The 20,432-nt window shown below is 34.5% G+C and overlaps 3 protein-coding genes across 21 annotated transcripts in view; 1 reads left to right on the forward strand and 2 right to left on the reverse strand.

Moving 5' to 3' along the window:
- Nucleotides 1-1,972, reverse strand: part of LOC143897124 (nose resistant to fluoxetine protein 6-like) — an 8,371-nt gene extending 6,399 nt beyond the window's left edge. Inside the window, exon 1 of one of the 4 annotated variants that reach the window (XM_077405480.1) lies at nt 1,712-1,972. The gene's annotated coding sequence lies outside the window, so the exon portion shown is untranslated. The other 3 variants (XM_077405481.1, XM_077405483.1, XM_077405484.1) reach the window with 3 other exon arrangements.
- Nucleotides 1,115-15,572, forward strand: LOC143897122 (26S proteasome non-ATPase regulatory subunit 2). 4 transcript variants are annotated; one of them, XM_077405464.1, is made up of 16 exons: nt 1,115-1,205; nt 7,802-7,858; nt 8,035-8,393; nt 8,593-8,769; nt 9,064-9,250; nt 9,677-9,973; nt 10,128-10,210; nt 10,383-10,618; nt 10,894-11,032; nt 11,170-11,290; nt 11,450-11,658; nt 11,862-11,952; nt 12,252-12,539; nt 12,724-12,918; nt 13,014-13,208; nt 13,277-15,572. In XM_077405464.1, the coding sequence occupies exons 3-16, from the start codon at nt 8,053-8,055 to the stop codon at nt 13,292-13,294; spliced, it is 2,577 nt and encodes an 858-aa protein (XP_077261590.1). In that variant the 5' UTR covers nt 1,115-1,205; nt 7,802-7,858; nt 8,035-8,052; the 3' UTR covers nt 13,295-15,572. The 4 variants fall into 4 exon arrangements, with proteins under 4 accessions (XP_077261590.1, XP_077261589.1, XP_077261588.1 ...); XM_077405463.1 differs by lacking the exon at nt 1,115-1,205 and adding an exon at nt 6,113-6,675 and having other exon boundaries at nt 13,280-15,572; XM_077405462.1 differs by lacking the exon at nt 1,115-1,205 and adding an exon at nt 6,114-6,675.
- The window catches only part of Unc-115a (actin binding LIM protein Uncoordinated 115a), a 28,302-nt gene continuing 22,503 nt past the window's right edge, over nt 14,634-20,432 (reverse strand). For 3 of the 13 annotated variants that reach the window (XM_077405472.1, XM_077405471.1, XM_077405467.1), the window contains 4 exons: nt 19,789-19,858; nt 18,434-18,516; nt 16,179-16,385; nt 14,634-15,964 (listed from right to left, as the gene is read on the reverse strand). In XM_077405472.1, the coding sequence (XP_077261598.1) occupies nt 15,851-15,964; nt 16,179-16,385; nt 18,434-18,516; nt 19,789-19,858 (474 nt within the window). In that variant the 3' untranslated portion in view covers nt 14,634-15,850. Of the gene's footprint in view, nt 15,965-16,178; nt 16,386-18,433; nt 18,517-19,788; nt 19,859-20,011; nt 20,110-20,432 lie in introns of those variants that run through there. The other 10 variants (XM_077405479.1, XM_077405470.1, XM_077405478.1 and 7 more) reach the window with 8 other exon arrangements.

Genomic DNA, 20,432 nt, shown 5'->3' on the forward strand with positions numbered 1-20,432 from the left:
TTGACATTTTACCATCAAGATACTTGGGAACAGGTTTAACTTCTTAATATTGTATAATATAAAGTAGTAACAAAATAAAAATCACAAAATTATAACTACAATATGCATGTTTGTTTCGCAACTTTATGATTGAAATGGTGAATTTATGGTATAACCCAGACAGCACACAATATTTGTGATATTCATAATTATTTTTTATTATATATTTTTTTGAAATATATAATATATAAATATTTTATACATATTTCTCATATATATGAGGAAAAAATCTCATAGAAACTTTATTCAATATATATCATTAAAATATAAAATAAATATTTTATATAATATTGATGGTAATTAAAAATAAATATTTTTAAATATTTATCAAATTTTTGCTGGAAATGCCACCTCTGTTTCATGGAGTGTAAACTATTATACGCGCATCCGGCCGTATATATATTCTTCTATTATTTTCTACGACCTTCGATATATTCTCTGCTTTAACAAATTATTTCTGTTGCAGATATTAAGCATTTTCACACGATGCGACTCTCCACACAAATCAACGAAAGAAGAAAAATAGGTTTTTAATTTTCCACACGAACCAATGTTTACTCTCCACCCTCCCCCGCCTACACGTGTACTGTTTATACACACATATCAACAAATTACTTCTCTTAGAACTTAGAATGTTACATTATAATAATTAAAAAAAAGTAATAAAATTGTGAAACTTCAATTTGCCTATTCATTCTAAACCAACGCCGTCCCACTTCCCTTATTTCTTGCGTAGAATTACTCAGAAAGATCTCCCCTACAACATGTTTAAAGTGGCGATAAAATCGGTGAATATTTACAAATGTTTCGGCTTGAATTGCGTTTGCTGGAGAAGTTGGCAGGCGGCTGGTGCAGCCTTTTGTAAAGGACTCGGCAGTCAGGCGGAACAGGCACTCGTACGAATTTTACTCAATTTAGTTGTCAAAAAGGCGTTTAATTTCAATCGTCAGTTTTGAACTCGAGTTCCGTTACAATCGTTTGATGGCCCAACGAGATAACAGCGAATGTACCGAAGATAATTGCGCACGATCGTCTCGAACGAACGTTGGAGGACGAATCTACGCACGAGACAAGTCGAGGCAACTGTTCGACGTTGCTCCAGTCGTTCGAAGTGCCACCAGTGCTTCACCTTTTACCTCCGCATAGAATAATGTTACGAGTACCAGGTAAAAAAACTATATTCAGGAAGTAAACGTGAATAGCGTCATTGGAAGAAAAAGTTTGAATTTTTTAAAATTTCTAGATACTGTGTCTCAGAGTTTACTAATTTCTTAACCAGCCTGTTCCGTCGATTCCGACGATTTGGTTAACGTTTAATGAAGCGTTATTAGAAATAGTTTATTTAATTAAGAATAATTAACAAATTGTTTGCATTTTATTGGACTGTAAAGTAGACGGAGTAAGCTTCAAGATTAGGGTTTGAACAAAAATGGAAACGTTATGGATATTGTCGCTAATGTTATCTACTCATTGTCAGATAATCCGCGAAAAACCAAAAACGCTCTGGACGCTGATGTCAATCAACTAACCCGTGATAGAGAAGCAAAGAAGTTGTAAATCGTATTAATAAAAAAAGAAAATGAGTTCGAGAGTCCGCGGTGGTCTTCTTTAGAAAGAGAACAAAAAAAAAAGGAAATATAATAAAGACTCATTATTATTATATTATACTTACTACTTTATTGAATTAAGGTCTGTAGGTCTTGTAGAAGGTTTAATTTGACTGGATTCTGAGATGATTCCGGGACTTTGTGACTTCGCAGAAGGTTGAGGCTCTCAATTACTTATTAGCTCTTTGTGGTTTTTAGTGCAAACGACGTGCACAAAATTTAAGTTCAAATTAGATTCGGAATTAAAGTTGAACCGACTGATTCACGGTCAGAAACGCGACGTACGCAATTGAAGTGAAAATAAAAGAGAACTTCCGCAATGTTACAGTGTTTATATATCTGTGTCACTATCAATTTATATACATTATCCCATCCCCACACATATCACTTGCCACTTCCTCCTTCACGAGTGTAATACGATAGTGAAAATAAGTGATATATCTGTACTTATTTCACTTTGGATAAAGGTCTACTTACGCAAATCTATATCGTATCAGTAATTGTTATTTACACATGTCCGTACAGTTTGGTCAGTGTAAACTCGGTGATTTTCGAGATCGCTCAGCTCAGGAACGATAAAATATTATATTAACCCTTAAATACCCCGTGGGGTCCAGCGGACCCCAGACCCTTTAGAATAAAATGTTTTCAAATGTTATTGCTAAAAATGGAGCTCATGCTCCCATTGATGATAGTTGAGTGATTGACCTACCCGTTCGTACACTTATTGTTAGCAGTACTCAGTTTACTTAATTTTTTATACTATGTTGAAATTGAAATTTTAACAATATAAGCATTTTATTCTCTTTTCTAAGCCTTGAACAACATTGAAAAAAATTTTCATAACTAAAGATAAAAAAATCACGGAGTAAGGAGACATTTTTCATGCTGGGGTCTTTTAGACCCCTCATGTCATTTACGAGATTATTGAGAGGTGTGGCATTTAAGGGTTAAGGTAATTAGTCCGTAAATTGCAATTCATAAGTGTTGCGGAATTTATCGATTAACTCACAAGTAATATTTATAATCTTTTAAATAATGTAAATGAATAAATATTCTATTATTTCGAAATCTAGCGATGTGAGAGTATTCACGTGTGCTTTTCCGACACTTCCCTCACGCAGCCTTCCCTCGGTATCTCATATACATTTGTTTTGTACACGCGTGTTAAAACCAATTAGGTAATTAGAATCCATAAATATGCCCAAATAAGGTAAAGATTTGGTCTGTTGACTTACTAACACAGGTAAATCGATGTATGTGTGTGAGGTCATATACCGATGGATGTAATATACAAATATGTAATATATGCAACGTAACAGTCAGTCTGACAATAGCGAGCGCTCAGTAAACTTCTGTCTTCACAGTCAATAAGAAATAAAGATTTTAAAACTATATCGATCGGTCGCATCACGTCTTGTTCGTGTGTCTGTCGACCCTCGTTGACTGTCCAGCCTAATTATTACGATTACAATACGAGCATTCTTCAACAATAAGAAATATTTGAAAACTTTACTATATGTTAATAAATATGGTATCTACCGCGTCTGTACAAATTAGAAGTAATTGAACGCATATCCCGAACGCGAGATAATCGCTATCAAAAATTGCATTTTTTCCATGTATCGCATACACAAAGCATACGGAAATCTCATATTCTGAATTTTAATAATTAGAACGAATCTTAAAAAAATGATGAAAAACGGATATATAGTAGAAGGAATACTTGTATACATATATATACTTCAGGAATACTAGTAAAAAAAAAAAAAAAAAAAAAATTATTGACCGTTTAGATTTAGAAATATAATAATAAATAAACCTCGATTTTCGTGATTATTTGACGTAAAGAAGAAGAGAAAAATAATAGAATATAGTCTTTTGTTCTGTGTGTGAGAAACAGAACTATCCAAAAGTTTTCAGCCTGTAACCGTAAATAGTCGGATGTTTTCACGTTGATTTAGAATACAAAATTTTGGACTGTTTTGTCACGGTCTAATTACTTTAAGCGTAATTTTACCGTACAAATTTATCGTAAAATTACGCAACATAATATTCAATTTGCATTTTATTGTGCCGCTTCGCGGGCACTGTAAATTCTTTTATTCGCGAAAAGAGGTTCAGGAATGAAATTATAACACCGTTCCACTATTTGGATCACTTTAATAAAAGTTTACTTTAAGCGTGAATGTTACAAAAACATTCTAAGAACGTAGTTTGTTTATCATGTACCATTTTGCATACGTAAAGAACTAAGCTGTAGACAGTATAGACTGCACTGCAAAACATTCCATCTCTCAACATACATATTCAGAAAGTTAACTTTTGCATTAAATGTTTACATACTCCCGCTTATTTTCCATGTTCTTAAATTACATCAATTTTAAATTATTATTTTTATAAAACATAGGTAAAAAGACATTTTTAGGCAGAAAAAGATTTTTATTACCGCGACATGAAAAATATACAGAATATATATACAGATATAAAAATGTTACTGCACGCAACATCAAATCCACACTTGACCGAAAAAAGTTATCTATTTGGCATGCAATGAGCCATAGGCAATTAAAGGTTATCTTGATCTGATCTTGGCAACATCACAAACTGGTAATGGCCCAATTTCACCAACGTGATTTAATCTAATCGGTCGATTAAACTCACTCTTCGTCTCTTTCTAACTGTCCCTCTAGAAAGAGACGAAGAGTGAGTTTAATCGACCGATTAGATTAAATCACGTTGGTGAAACCGGGTCTTAGACGAGTAAATAGAACTTTTTAAACTCTACAACTTTTGCCTAAAATATTTTTTTTATAAAACTTATTACATATTTTGCTGTCCCGGAACTTTTTATATATCTGTATATATATTCTGTATATTTTTCATGCCGTAAAAATCTTTTTCTGCCTAAAAATGTCTTTTTACCTGTTTTATAAAAATAATAATTTAAAATTGATGTAATTTAAGAACATGGAAAATAAGCAGGAGTATGTAAACATTTAATGCAAAAATAAACTTTTTGAATATGTATGTTGAGATGGAATGTTTTTTGCAGTGCAGTCTATACTGTCTACAGCTTAGTTCTCTACGTATGCAAAATGGTACATGATAAACAAACTACGTTCTTAGAATTTTTATAAATCTCTTCAAATAATATACAATAAATTAAATGCTATATATATTATATTCGCCGATTAAGCTGAATTGAAGACAAAGTACTTATAATGACATAGGTATTTGTAAAAAATAATTTAGACCGTAAAATGAGAGATTTGATTTTAATATAAATAAAATAATAAAATACAATAATGTAAAAAGTTAAAATATTTCTGCAGAATCATCTTACAATGGCCGAATAATTAAGTACATATATATATATATATATATATATATATATACACAAAAGTGATTGCGGAAGTGTTTTTTAAAGATAAAAGCGAAGAATTATCAATAGCAATATTTCGACCTGCCATAAGTGAATAATTAATTAACTATAGCAATTAGTAGATTTTTAGCTACAAAGTTTATCGAATCATATTCATGTATATAATTATTAGCAATTTATTTGCACAATAGTTTGCTCTGAGACTACATGCAGTGTCTATAAAATTATTCCACAATAAGACACAACAAAATAATTTCGATCTAAAAGTAAGTATGAAAAGCGCGTTACGTTAATCAATTATCAGACATCAGTACTACAATTAGTAAAATTTCCATGTAAGCAATAACATGTTTTGCTTATTACAATAATAGTATCTCTAGCATCGTACCGGAAAATATATAACAGAATAATGTGCCCAGACGTCCAAAGTTTAAAAGACGTCTTATGTCTCACTTTTGGACACGTATGCTGTATGAGTATGTACGAAGTACGAATGAGTGAATGTGCAAGTACAAATTCGAGCGAGAATACATATTTCATAAACTAATGGATATAGTGCAAACAGTAACGTAATTATTACTTTTTACAAGAAATAAATTAGTATAATTGCGGAAATAATAATCGCAATAACAACGTAATTATACGAAGAAGTATCGTGAATAACTACATTTAAGCAGACATGTTTGCGAGTCTGCAATAAAGAATAATTAACGTTCCTTTCAGTCGTATCCAGCGTTAATAAACTATTTGCCGGATGGATTAATAATATTTATAGACCAATGGAAATTGTGATATGTTTTTCATTCGGCTTACATTTCAATTAGGAAATGCTAATTCCGAAGCAAATATACCTAGTGCCTGTCGATTTCACTGCAAATGCTTTAATTGTCGGTGCGTGAGATGTCTTATTTAATCAATGAATGAATGATCAGAGATATCATCCATCAATATACAATCGTACGCACATGCTAACATTTAAATAATTTGTTTTACACAATTATAAATATTTATTAATTAAATAAAGAGTATGTTAACAAAATATAATTTAAAGACAGTGGGCCTATTTTGTAACTCTTAACGACAGTTTCGTTATCGTTATATTGTCGTTATCGTTATCGTTATCGTTATCGTTGCGCAACGCAAATATAACGATAACAAAACTGTCGTTAAATTATTTAATTACCTACAGATGATGCAACTGGACGTAATACTAGATTTTTTCGACGTGATTTTTGTTATTATGGAAAATCGCTTCGAAAAGATTTGAAAAAATTCTCAAAAATTCTGTGTTGTATATAAAAATGTTCAAGCAACAGCTTACAGTGGACTGACGTCTGCTTCTAATTTTTTTCTCGAGATAGAAAGTCGAATGGCGATTTGAGATTGCCATTCGCGGAGCTCGCACGATTCTCTCTGTAGATCAGATAAAGATAAACACACAACACTATAATATTACGCATTTCCGAGCAAACACGGTAGTATTGCATCGGATGCAATAAGGCTTCCAGTATAATGGTTTTCTTCTGCTGGTGCTTGTCTTTCACTGTCGTCAAATTCTCCGTCAATCTTGAAGAGACGTTCAGTGGCATGTTCGTCATCTTCTGGATAGTCGAAAGTTTCTGCATCATTAGTATTCTTTTTATGGTATTGCTGTTGCCTGAAGCGAAAGTCAAAAATCTCCATACGACTCTAACACGATTCTTCTATTTACATTTTATCAAGATTTTTCTAGCATTATGTATGCTGATGTAGCAAAAAGCATGAATAATTAATTTTGCAGCATAGTTTACGGATGAGAGACTAGTTGTTTTATAATTGGTTTATTTACGTAAAGTTTCTAAGTTAATTATATGACTAGTCTATTATATATATATATTATAAGTGTCTGGTGTCTGTCTGTCTGTCTGACCGCGAACTACTAGAGTTAATTCGCTATTAATTTTCTATTTGATTGATATGTAGGCATCGAATTATATGATGCGTAGCGCGGCGGACTTAAAAGCTAGTATTGTAATATTATTTTTAATATTATTTTAATAAGTAATATTATTTTTAAGCGAGCGATGCATTTTTTCATTTTAATAACTTATTAAAGAGAGGTATTACAAATTATTAATTTAATATTGTCTCAATATATATATATATATATATATATTAACATATTATATGAAACATTTTAATATTTTATAAGAAATCATTTTTTCTATTTTTTCTGATATTGCTTTCAAATTCTAATGCGTGCCAAACAAAATTATAATAAGAATTCATAATTATATTAAAGAGTGATTCTTCTAACAAATAAGCGCTGGCTGCACATGATATGATGAATGAATGAGACTTTTATAGATAATTTATAACGTACATATATGTACATACAATACAGCAGAAACGCGGCTATAAATGCAAGCCTTAATAAATAATCGTCACCACATATGTCGGTCTCTGAAAAATAACGAAACAAAAGTCGTGCGTTGTGTATGACGGGTAGAAAAATTTATTTGACAACGTATTAATTAATTATTCTTTCAATCGTCCGATTCAGCGTTGTTGAATCGTAATAAACATTTAGTTAACGTAACGAGAATACTTTTAAAAACAATGAGTCAACGCAATCAAGATAAGGAAAGCGAGATAGTAAGCGCGTAACATTAGCTACAAATTGCAAAATATAATAAAACGTCAAGAAAATATTATTTGTGAATTGATTTAAATGTCAATTTGTATTAAAAATTGAATATTTTGTATTAATATCATTCTATTTCTTACGCAGAACGAAGAAGATAAGAGATTGCAGGAGGAATTGCAACAAGCGGTCGATGTATTGAAGGTAAATATATTTCGACAATTTACAATTTTTATATGTTACTTATAAAACAAAGAAGAAAACGAATTGTTAATAAATGGGTCTAAAATTTATCTTAGACTCTTATTTTTGATAATTAAAAAAAAAATTGCTATCTTCCTTAGAAGGAAACTGGAATGTATTGTAATATTATTTATCAGGGTGAGGATGAGACAGCAATGTTGTTGTCATTGAACCACCTGAGAATGCTGATACGTACGTCCACGACTTCGATGACTTCCGTCCCGAAGCCTCTCAAATACTTGAGAAATTTTTATTCGAGCTTGAGGAGCGCGTACGGAGGGCTCAAGCGGGAAGAGGCGAAGATACGCTTTGCGGAAATTCTGAGTGTACTCGCTCTCGCTGGAGCTGCTCCAGGATCCAGGGACTGTCTGGATTTCTGCATCAAAGGGGCCGTGGATAAGCCTGGGGAATGGGGCCATGAATACGTAAGGCAACTCGAGGCAGAAATCGTCGACGAATGGACGAACGTGCCGATCAAGGAGGAGCGTGAGGTCAGGTAAGTATATTTTAAAATATTTTTAAATATTATATATTAACGACTATAACTTTTTTATGATGTCGTGGTAATCTGTGATAAGAATTTAGATAACATTTTAATTAACATTTCACATATTCCTAATGCTTAGCCTTATATTTACATTGAGATCGAGAGATAATGAGAACAATATAAAGTAACCGCGCATCTCTCGTACTAGAAAGCGTCTTACACCGTTGATCAAGAGTATCATCGCGTTCGACATGAGACATAATGCGGAAATACAAGCGTGCGATCTGTGTTTGGAGATCGACGAGCTAAATTTCCTCGCGGAATATCTAGAGCCTACAAATTCTGCGCGAGTGTGCCATTATTTAATTAACTGCGCAGCCTACAGGTAATGCGGTTGAATAATATTACTATTAAAACCAAACTTGTCTTACTTTTTTAAATAATAACGAATCTAATAATTCTTAGAAATAAATTATCGTGCATAGATTAAAATATACATCTATTCCAAATATAATCTTTTTAAACTTTGTGATTTAATGTTTGCAATATAATTTTCTTAATAAAACACGATTAAAGAAATATTTTATACTATTCAATAAGCAGCGTAATCCACTTTCTGACTTGTATTTGCATCGCTGATTTCCTTGTTAAATTATTCCTACCTACATGTATTCTTTAGCGAGGATACGGAGAGAAGACAAATATTAGAGTTTGCCACGGAGCAATATCTAAAGTTTAATGAGTATACAAGAGCACTTTTGGTAGCGCTGCAACTTGCAAATTCAGAACTTGTTTTCAAGTGCTTTGCAGCCTGCCCCGACTCTTTGACGAGGAATCAACTAGCCTTTATCCTCGCTCGTCTACAAGTAACTCATCCTTGCATAATATCTACATAGCATTTGGTTACGTCATAACAGGGCAAAAAATAGAACAGCACATATCGATCGGTATACAGATCAATGTTAAGAATAATATGTAAATGTATAATATAAACAGTAATAAATAATTCAACTTCCATAATTACTTCCGCAAACGATAACTTAATCAAATTGAATAGCAGACGATAATGATATAATTTACATTTACGTCTTTCTATTTTGCCCTCTTAATGCAACAGTGACTGCATCTTTTATTGCTCTTTGCAAAAATTTAATGTTATAAGTCGAAATAAAAAAAAAAGAAATAATTCGCATAATTATAAAATCAACTTTTTAATTTCGTTGATTAGACAAAATTCGTGCAACTTCACAAAATAGGATTCAGACTAAAATATTATCCTGTTTTCTAAATAGGATCAACCTCTGAGGACAGAATATCATGGGAATGACGCTAAGGATGTCGAGATGATCCTTAGCAATGGCCACGTGAACACCCACTTCCAAATTCTTGCCAGAGAGCTTGACATACTCGAGCCAAAGCTCCCGGAGGATATCTACAAGAGCTGGTTGGTGAGCGGGTTTAGACAAATGGAGCACGATTCGGCTAGGGCGAATTTAGCGGCGAGCTTTGTTTCCGGTTTTGTGCACGCGGGTTTTGGTCAGGACAAGCTGATGGCGAACACATCCGATTGTTGGGTGTATAAAAACAAGGTTTAATTATTTTCTAAATAATCTGCAAAGAATATCTTAATTAGCGCTGATTAACTTCTAAAAATTATAATACTTAGATATATATATATATATATATAATTATATACTGAATTTTATAATATTTTAATAAAAATATGTAGTCTTTCTTTTTCAGGAACACGGAATGTTATCGGCTACCGCGTCTCTGGGCCTGATACACATGTGGGATGTCGACGGTGGATTAATTCCTATCGACAAGTAAGTTTAAATTCCAAGCAGAAAAATAGTATCGTGAATAAGTATTAATATTTTAAATATTACTTTAAAAGAAGAAGACGTAATAAGACAATGATGAATCATTGATTGAGGAAAACGTGTGATTATAATTTATCTTGCTTTTTTTTTATTGACGCTTTTGTTCTTCGCGTAGATATCTTTACACGAACGAAGACTACGTGAAATCCGGTGCTTTGCTAGCAATCGGACTAGTAAATTGTGGAATTCGTAATGAATGTGATCCAGCTTTGGCGCTTCTTAGCGAGTACGTGAAGTCGAACAGCCAGATCCTTCGCATTGGAGCTATCATGGGATTGGGTCTGGCTTACGCTGGGTCTAGAAGAAAAGATGTCACCGAACTTCTTTCTGGAGCTTTAACCGATGAGCAAGGCAAGTAACATAATATTATAGTCGATGTATATGTGAGTGCAATTTTTTATTCCAATAAGTTTGCCTCAGAAAAAGAAAATTTAATTCTTCTTCAATAATGAAATAAATTAGAAACTATAAAATTGAAGATAATCTTTTAGATGTTTCAAATTATATCATTTCTTTCTTATAACGTATTATTATTATTTTATATTTGTATGGCTTGAATTAAAATTCCTTGCTCAAGAAAGGATAAAAATAATTAGTTGCCATATTCAGCTACGAATTTTTTTCAGATAATATACAAGTGTTGTCGCTGATCGCCATCTCCTTGGGCCTTGTAAATGTAGGCTCGGGGAACTCCGATGTATCTTCGGCTATCCTGTTGAAATTACTGGGACTGTCGATGAAGGAACTCGTTGTCACGCATTCCAGGTATAATTATGTTTATGAACAATGTGAGAAAGTAACTATTATACATACATAATGTTATATATAAAGTGTACGCCAATATACAAGGAAGCGAATATATAGCGTGCGATATATATAGGAATCATTTCTTTTTCACGCAGATTTTTGGCGCTAGCTCTAGGAATGATTTATATGGGAACCCGGGATGCCATAGAAACGCCATCCGCAGCGCTCGAAGCTCTGCCGGAACCATACAACTTTGCTTCGCAAACTATGCTACAAGTAAAATTAAATTGCTATACGATTTTTTCAAAAATATTTTCGTGAAAAATTTCTTACAGCCAAAAGTAGCAAAAGTTGCTGTTCGACTCGCGTAATTTTCACGAAAAGCGTGTCGTAATATTTCATATAATTCAAACTTGATAAAAGCGATTCTGTTAGATTTGCGCGTACGCGGGTACTGGCGATGTATTGATAGTGCAAGAACTCTTAAGAATCTGCTCGGAAGCGACCGAGGAAGTGACGAGCGCGAAAACGACACCCGACAATACCCCGATACCAAGCTGCTGCGATCAAAGAAGACCACAAAGTAGCTCTACCAAAGTGGAAAAGAATAAAAAAAACAACAGTCAAACCGAAGATTCTGCTAAGTAAGTGTGTCACTGGTAAAAGTGAAAGTAAAAAATGTTAAATAAAATATTAATAGCAATATAAAAACGTAAATAAATAAATTAACTCTTTAATAGATGCAGTTTGAGAGAAAAATTTTGTTGTTGGATGCGTTATTGCACACTTAATGCTAAATAATTAATTTATGATCAAAAAGATAATCAGTGACATATATTAATTTCAGGGACGTTGGAACACCGCAGGCTATAGCATCTCTTGGAGTAGGTGTAGTGGGACTTGGAGAAGGAAAAGAAAACTCGAGGATCTTTGGTCAGGTCAGGAAATAAGTCCGCACGACTCCTCAATAAACCGTGATGGATATTTATGGGGATGTTCCTAACTAGAGCAGGAAGGGGATAAAGGAACATTAAAATCTCAATTCATCTTAATTAATATTTATGAGCTCCTATAGTTCATTCATACTGCAATTTAAGAGACTTATCGTCTCTGTCTCTTTATGGGATAGAACTAGGAGCGGAAGATCAGTTAAAAGTGTAGTCAACTAATATTTATTATGGGAACCGCTCTTTGTTCCCTGAATCCTCACCATTATTACGCTGTCTAACAAATGTAGGTCGGAAGATATGGTCCAACGCCAGCGCGACGCGCTATGCCCCTCGCGTTGGCCTTATCTTCTCTGTCAAACGCCGATCCAGCGGTCTTGGACGTGTTAAACAAGTACAGCCACGACCACGACGCCGAGGTCGCCCTGAATGCGATCTTCGCCCTCGGCCTGGTAGGCGCCGGTACCAACAACGCACGACTGGCGACGATGTTGAGACAGCTGGCGGCTTATTACGCGAAGAATCCGTCACACCTGTTCCTCGTACGCATTTCTCAGGGTTTAGTACACCTGGGCAAGGTAAAGGTCTTGATAAGATGGCTTCGATAAGGGTGCTTATAATTATGTAGTTAATAAACAAACGGATGATAACGATATCAATAAAGCAACAAATGTTCTGACAAATCAGCTCTCCCCTCTCTTTAAATGTAGAATAAAAGTTAATCGTTCTATTCCAGTTGCACTATTATATTTTTCCTTTCAGGGCACTTTATCTTTATCACCCTTGCGGTATGGTTCGAAAGTTTTAGACTACACCGCCCTGGCTGGTCTGATGGTTGTTCTGGTTGCGTGTTTAGACTGCAGGAATCTTATATTATCTCAGTCTCACTATTTAATGTACTGCTTGGCGGTCGCAATGGAGCCAAGGTGGCTAGTCACCGTGGATGAAAATCTTAAGGTGTGCAAAGGGATTATCCAAATTTCAGATTGCCCAGATTATAAGATATATAGATATTCTAGGCTTAGAAATCATGTTTTCCCAATACTTCACAGAATTTGCCGGTGTCAGTGAGAGTCGGTCAAAGCGTGGACGTTGTAGGGAAAGCAGGTAATCCAAAATCCATTGTCGGTGGTCATGTACAAACCACACCAGTGTTGCTGTGCGCGGGCGAAAAGGCGGAATTAGTGTCGGACCAATATGAGCCGCTCTCCAGTGTGCTGGAGGGTTTCGTAATCCTTCGCGAAAAAGTAATTCCACATTAGTCTTGCACCCTGCAGCGCTTCTATTCGTGATTTAACATGTGAATCTTTCACAGCAGGCTGTAGCGAGTTAGAAAGCTCCAAGTTTTATGTTCTGCGGTAGTTCCTTTGAATTACCTTTAGACGGATTGCTTTTACCGGAGAACGATGCCAGCAAACACCTGCGAGCAAATGGGAATCTTTCCCCACGGATCTACATGAAACAGATCAAGGAACGGAAGACTTGTGCGTGTAGTCTTTGTTGCGGGATATAAGCTGCTCGGTCATTAATGCAATAATGGCAGCAACGTGTTAGCTTTTTTCGTATGTTTTGCATTTATTTAACTTTAGGGACTAGCGGAAGCAATGTGCTCTATACAACAGAAACATACATTGGTTCGCATTGCACAGTGGGGACAACAACGGTGCGCCATGATCAAGAGTGCGATTGTACACAAAATCAATAGGACCCGACGCGAGACTTACATATAATAAGAACAAAATAAAAAAGAATTACACGAATACATTTTACACGAGCAAAGTATATTTATAAGAAAAAAAGAAAAGAAAGAGATATTACAGCGATGTCGATCTCAAACGACATCGAGGTAACGAAATAATCATTCAATTGTGTGTTAACGATCATGGAGCACGTCGGATTTTCTTCGTGACGAAGCTTACCGAAGACAACACAAAGATTCCAAAGATACTTGAAAGATCGTCGTAAAGGATCGTCGCTTTGAAGGGATCCAGAATGTGTTGCCTCGGTAGGAATTGTGAATCTTACACAAAGCATGTATAGGTCGCTTTATAAGACTAACGATTCCTCTCTCCCTCACAAATGTCCCACGACATTAATTTGTTAGGCACATGACTTAAGGTAAGGGAGGGGAGGGGGCAAAATGTGTGGATAATAAAACGCAGCTGATTTGATAAAATGTCGCACGCGCGTCGGTAGCAAAGTAGTTCGGTGACTTCGTTCGAACGAAGCGTGTCAATCTTATTGCACGCATGCATATCCAAATACGTAGTAAACTCATCTAGATATATAATAATCATACGGCGTAACAGTCGGAACTTCGATACGTCGAGTTTCTCACCTATATATGAAAATTCAACTTTATTCGCTTTGCATAAATCTGCTCTATTCAATAGACGCGTGTACGTCCAGTATTAGCTTAACTGCTGGATCTATTACTTCGAAATTTTTTAATTCTGTGCAGGACCTAATTTAAGGGTGGAGGACGATCGCTACGATATCTACAAAATTAAAGTTTTTGCTTAATTAGTAATAATAATTAATGAAATTATCACTTATATATTATTCTGAGAGTAGCATGAAATATAACGAGATACGCGATAAGAGTGGTTTATGCATCCCGCATAAAATGCATCTCTTTTTAGTTTCAAATATTAGAAATTTTCTTTTTGGTATATATTATAAATAAGCGCTTCCATTTAAAAAATGTTAAGAATCACTACCCGTTCCAAATAAATAGATATGAATATAAGATTAAAAAATTTGTCTTATGCCACTTCTAAAATATTGCGAAAATTGCTACAAGTTGAATGTGACAATAAATCCGTGTATGATTAAAATGTGTTAAAACACCTTCCATGTTATTGCTAGATCCACCACAACTATAAATTTGGTCCTGATTTTCTTATTTATACTCTAATGTAGAGTGATCGAGTGATTATAGAAGTCTATCGCAATCCGCACCGCAGAGCGTTTCTTTAGTTAATACATCACGGATAATTAAAAGGATAAAGACAAATTGAGATATCTTCTCACACAAGGGCATCGTATTTGCGCGCAAGCTACATTATAAAATTATCCTTGTCGCAGAGTAAGTTAAAAAGTGACAAATCACACGCAAATCGTCCGATTAATCAGTGCAATCGCACCATTCAGCAAGCTGGGCTCACCTACTCTTAGTTCTTCATGTTGCACATAGTAAAATATAATATTAATAATAATATTAATAGTAGTTAAAAATTAATAATAATGATAAATCCTGCATAGAGTAGCGTTTTTTTTTCCTTGCGTCGTAATCTTCCACAAAGTTAATATGTATGTATGCGATTTAGCGAATACGCGGTTATGTACTTTGAAACTTTCCTAGCTGCTCCCTCACGCTTTTCGATTTCTCGATTAACTTCTTATTTACAATAGCAAATTGTATTAAGAGTTTTAATCGTAATCTCTTCTATTTGATTATCTTCTCCCCTATACGTTAATATCAACTGTCATTGCGTATTCAACGTGTATGAATGAAACCAAGTCACGATAGAGCTCCGAATGATGGAACTCGAAAACGACTACGTCGCTAAACAGATCGGGTCATAGATAAAGCTGCCTGTGGATTCGTTGCTGCGAGACAAAAATTGACGACAAGTGGCAGTGCTTCCGCATCATTATATGTGTGTTGTGTGCGTATGAGTATGCGTCTGGGTCGCGTGCGCCCTAGTCTAGAGAAGCTCTCATTTTTGCGAGCACACGTCGGCCGGCAGATATTCGCAATGGTTGTCGAACACATTTTTTTTTCTCCGCGATGCACCTACCCACGCAGTAGGAATGTACGGTCCGTACCGCAGTAACGCAATCGCGACACGATGCAATGTGTAATAAGCAAATTGTGTGGCGTGAATTAAAAGAGACGGGCACGTCTTTTGATTTCATTACGACGCCACTGTGGCAGTCTGTAGAATTCCGCTCGGGAGCACTGTAGAACAGCTTCGAATTCCGCGTCGGAGAGGTGTCGCTGAAAAAGGAAGAATTCGGGTTATTTTTATTACGTTGTTGCCATTAATGGTTGTTGTATCAATTAATCTCAATAAATAACGCGATGAGAAGAAACGGAGAATATTATTATTCTCAATAATAAAACATTATTATACAATAGCGTTATATTGTAAATTTACAATATGAAGAGATTAAGCAATATTTCAATTTAATAGCTCGCAGCTAGCACCCACCTCGAGATTGCAACGATCCACGTCAGCCGGCAGCCTGTAGTTGGTGATAACAAGTAAATGGTAGGGATAAAGCTTGGGTGGTTCGGTTGGCGCAGCTCCCATGTCCGGCAGCGATCTTCTTACGTGATGACCCCCGTGGTGGCCTCCAACAACCGAACCTAGGCCACCCGTATACGTGGTGGACGATGGAAGGATTCCACCATCATTCTACACCACAATCACACAAAATTATGAGTTACATTAGCGGAAGCGGATGCGAATAGTACGAAAATAATATGGACGATGCGAGAAAGATGTAAGGGGTTGCATTCTTCAAATCATCAAAATAAATTTGAATGAGGAAAGATTCGTCAGATAAGATTTTTATAAAAGAACTCAATTTTATAGTGAATATAAGTTTGGTAAAAACTCGTAAAATGCAATAAGATCTCTCCAGATGTATGCATATATTTCAATTAAAAATTTCCATTGTCATGCATCCCCTAAGAATATCCTTGTCCACGCCTTTAAACAGTAAACACATTCTTTACACACTACAAAACTGTTATACTCTCGCTGCATAATAATGAATAATATGATTAATAAATTTCTTTTATATATATGTACGAATTCGTATGACTCAATAGACTGCTTCAATACCGATGTCCAGTTACTAAAAGTATATCGATTTCATTCTTAAAATATTTGAAGTATACTACATAATTTAGTTAAAATGGACTGATCATCTTATGTGCAAACAGTTGAATTTTTTTTCAAAATTTACACAATATACATATATACAATTTGTGATTTCTATAAACGATGCTATCTGTATCTACTATACAGCTATAATCTTTAAGTGCAAATAATGTATATACCATACATGCATTTCTTATAATTGGAAAATAGTTTTGTATGAAAGAAATGTTTCTATTATATATAAACACATTTTAACACGTAAAATATTTAAATACTGAACAAATGTGCTATTAACAATGACATGTATAATATTGAATAATCCATTTTCACAAAAAAAGACATCATTTCATATTAATGATAATGCATTAAATTGCTGATGTGATAATATCAGTTTCTTGTGTTATCTTCAAAATTATAATATATTAAATAAATTATGCAAATAAGTTACATAAAAAAAAGATTCAATTATTTTCTTAAACTCACGAATATAAAAAACGGGTTAATTAAAAGCTAGGCGTGGTAAATAATGCGCGAAAGTTGTTTTAACATTTTTACATATTTTTCAACCTTGGTAAACTGCGCCGACTAAATTGTCAGACTTACAACACAGCTTTGGTTGGAGTAATAAAATCCCCTCCCTCCCCCTAATTAAATCAAAACCAAGGTTAAAGAATGTGTAAAAATTTAAAAATAACTTTCGCGCATTATTTACCGTGCCTAACCTTTAATTAACCAATTTTTTTTTTATATTCGAGGATTTCCAATGAAGAATTTCCTATACTTCGAATTTCAAAATTAAAAATTTTCACAAAATAAATTATGTTATATTAAAACTCAAAAAAGATAAAATAACACATATTGTCCATAAAGCTAAATAATGCAAATTGGATTTAAATAATTCGATTAATTAACTAACTTAACTTAATTAAAAGGTAGAGAAACTTACGATAAATCGAATATGCAACATAGAGCAAATTAAAAGTAAGTACAGATGATAAAAATGCAGAACTCAAAATAACAGCAAAATGTACAGCATGCATGCATACTCATTATACAGCATTATATACAGAATATATAATTACATCGTAATAAGGACAAGTAGCAAATTAAGTATAATCATACAAATATGTATAAATAATATGCATATACACATCGCAAATTTTTCAAACGTACAAACTGTACTGTCTTGTTTCTCTAGACGAATGTGTGCAGTTAATGCAACACATCTGCAATTATAGAGACGTGCTAAAATGTTAAATAAAATTACATTTGCTTAAACTCCATTTATTAAAATAATCAAATTGGATACCACATACAATTAAAAAAATATACATTTACTGAATCTTTCTGCCTTTAAAATTAAAGAAAGAACTTATTCACTTTTCGACAAATTAAAACTTATTTAATAATAATAACTTACAAAATTAACAATGTTTATACGTTAAAAAAATTATTATTAAATCTATACTAAAATAACTCTTTGAAATTAATATAGAAAGAGATATATTTAAATGTAGTATGACTCAAATTGTTCTGATAAACGGAGTTCTATTGTGATGCAAAAACAAGCTACAAACCATGCTAATTCGCCGGGAGTAGTATGGGGCTGTGGTACATACCAATGCCCGTCGATCCACATCCGTGATGCTGCCTGTTGATACTAAAATTGGGGAAAAATTTGAAAGAAAACCATATCAAACCATGTTGCACAAACCATTTCCTATGCTAACTACAATCTGTTTTTCACCAATCATGTTTGCCTTTCATTACCTGCCTATATATTTCACAATTTATGTAGAAAAAATGCGCAGAGTAGCGCAAACGCAGCTATTTAATTACACGTAAATAAGGTAATGCTGGAGACATGATTGTTTCATAATTCAATAAGTCTACTACAAAATTTCCAGATTTATAGAAGGGTTGTCTAAAATCTGTAAAAATATGTCGACTATAAATTTTAACAATCGCATTATGTACATAATTTTTTATTCAAGGGGTCAAAGAATATAATAGTGTAATTATAAGTCTAATTTCTGGCCAAATGCAGAAAATACTAATAAGTATCGGAATCTCTATTTAACATTTCTGATGCTTTCTTTGATATTTCCTGAATCGGTATAATTTATCTCTTATCGGTTTCTTTATCAATTTAGGCACATTGTAGATGACTACTAATCTCATAATTAATAATCAAACAAGTGCCACTATCACAGATCTTTAAATAAACAATGTTATACGACGATGTACAGGCCAATGTACGACGTACAACGTTTCACAGTGACAGTGCGATAACTCGCAGGGATGTTAGTAAAGCATGCGAGAACAAGGCAAAACAAAGTAGTGTATAAAGAAAATGATAAAGTGGAAGCGACGCGCTCGCAAAAATCGCCAGTAGCTCCATCACGAACTGTGCGCGATGAGACAATGCGTGTGAATTAGAAATGTCTCGGGAATCGTGCGTCTTTTCCAAAACGTAAGCGTCTTGTAAAAGTCTCGTTATAAAAATTATCAAAACAATAATTTCTGCTATAAACAATTGGTAATTATATAGTTCTTGATAAATTAACTTCAGTTAATTTTAAACAAATTTTACCAGAATATTAATTTCAAATTAGAGACCAAGACATTTAATATAAAAAATAAAACCACGCCAAATATAAAATTTCCGTTAACAAGATACCAACTCCAGATCGAAATTATAAAGTTCTGTTTTGTCAGACGTGTCGAAACGTCTAGATCAGCGCTGTTAGCGTAATCTTAGCTCAGTAGAAGCTGATAGAAGCGCTCGCTCGATTCACGATAGCATCGCAGGCACTGCATCTGTCTAATTTGCGTGCGCGTCAAGCTCGGGAAGCGTGATGTAAACAGGTGAGAGAGCCAATGTATGTGCAATGGGGAACCGGCATCGGTTGGTCCCTCTCGTTTTACTCACTGTCCGACTTGCCAGACGAGAAGTCAGTGCTGTGCGTCTTGTCGCCCATCCCGCTGAAGGAATAGTCGCCCTAGACGACAGAAAAGCGTTATCTTAGAGAGGCGTGTTCCGCTCGGCCGTCGCGGAGTCGACTCTATGTATACTCTCTTCTATATACGTATTATTGCACTATCAGCGCGGTGCACGTCGCATCGCCGACTGTGACTTGCGGTGCAAGACTTACAGGGAGAGCAGACACGGAACCGCCGGTCGAGGAGAAGGTGTGACTTCGCGGTGCCAGACCGTACCCCGGCTTCGGGATGTGCCGAAGGGAGCTCACAACTGGTTTGCAAATCAGTCAATCGACAGGTGTTACTGATTAGTTTCAGCGGTAATTTCAATTCGCTCAATCTCCCATACGAATGCCCAACGTTCGCTTACCAGATTTTCTTTGTACCCGTTAACTCTACCCGGAGTCATGTCGCTCCCTCATGTGTCCCAACCCAAGATCAACCACTATCAAGGGATTTCCCCCTATCTTTGCGCTTCAACAATACATTCAGCACTTTGTGTTTTACAATGTTTACGAATCCGGATTAATTTGATAAAAGACAGATATCCATTGATATATATATATATATATATATATATATATATATATATAT

The sequence above is a fragment of the Temnothorax americanus genome, unplaced genomic scaffold, assembly GCF_048541705.1.
Source record: "Temnothorax americanus isolate GAGA-0224 unplaced genomic scaffold, ASM4854170v1 Scaffold2, whole genome shotgun sequence".
In the NCBI taxonomy this organism is placed as follows: domain Eukaryota; kingdom Metazoa; phylum Arthropoda; class Insecta; order Hymenoptera; family Formicidae; genus Temnothorax; species Temnothorax americanus.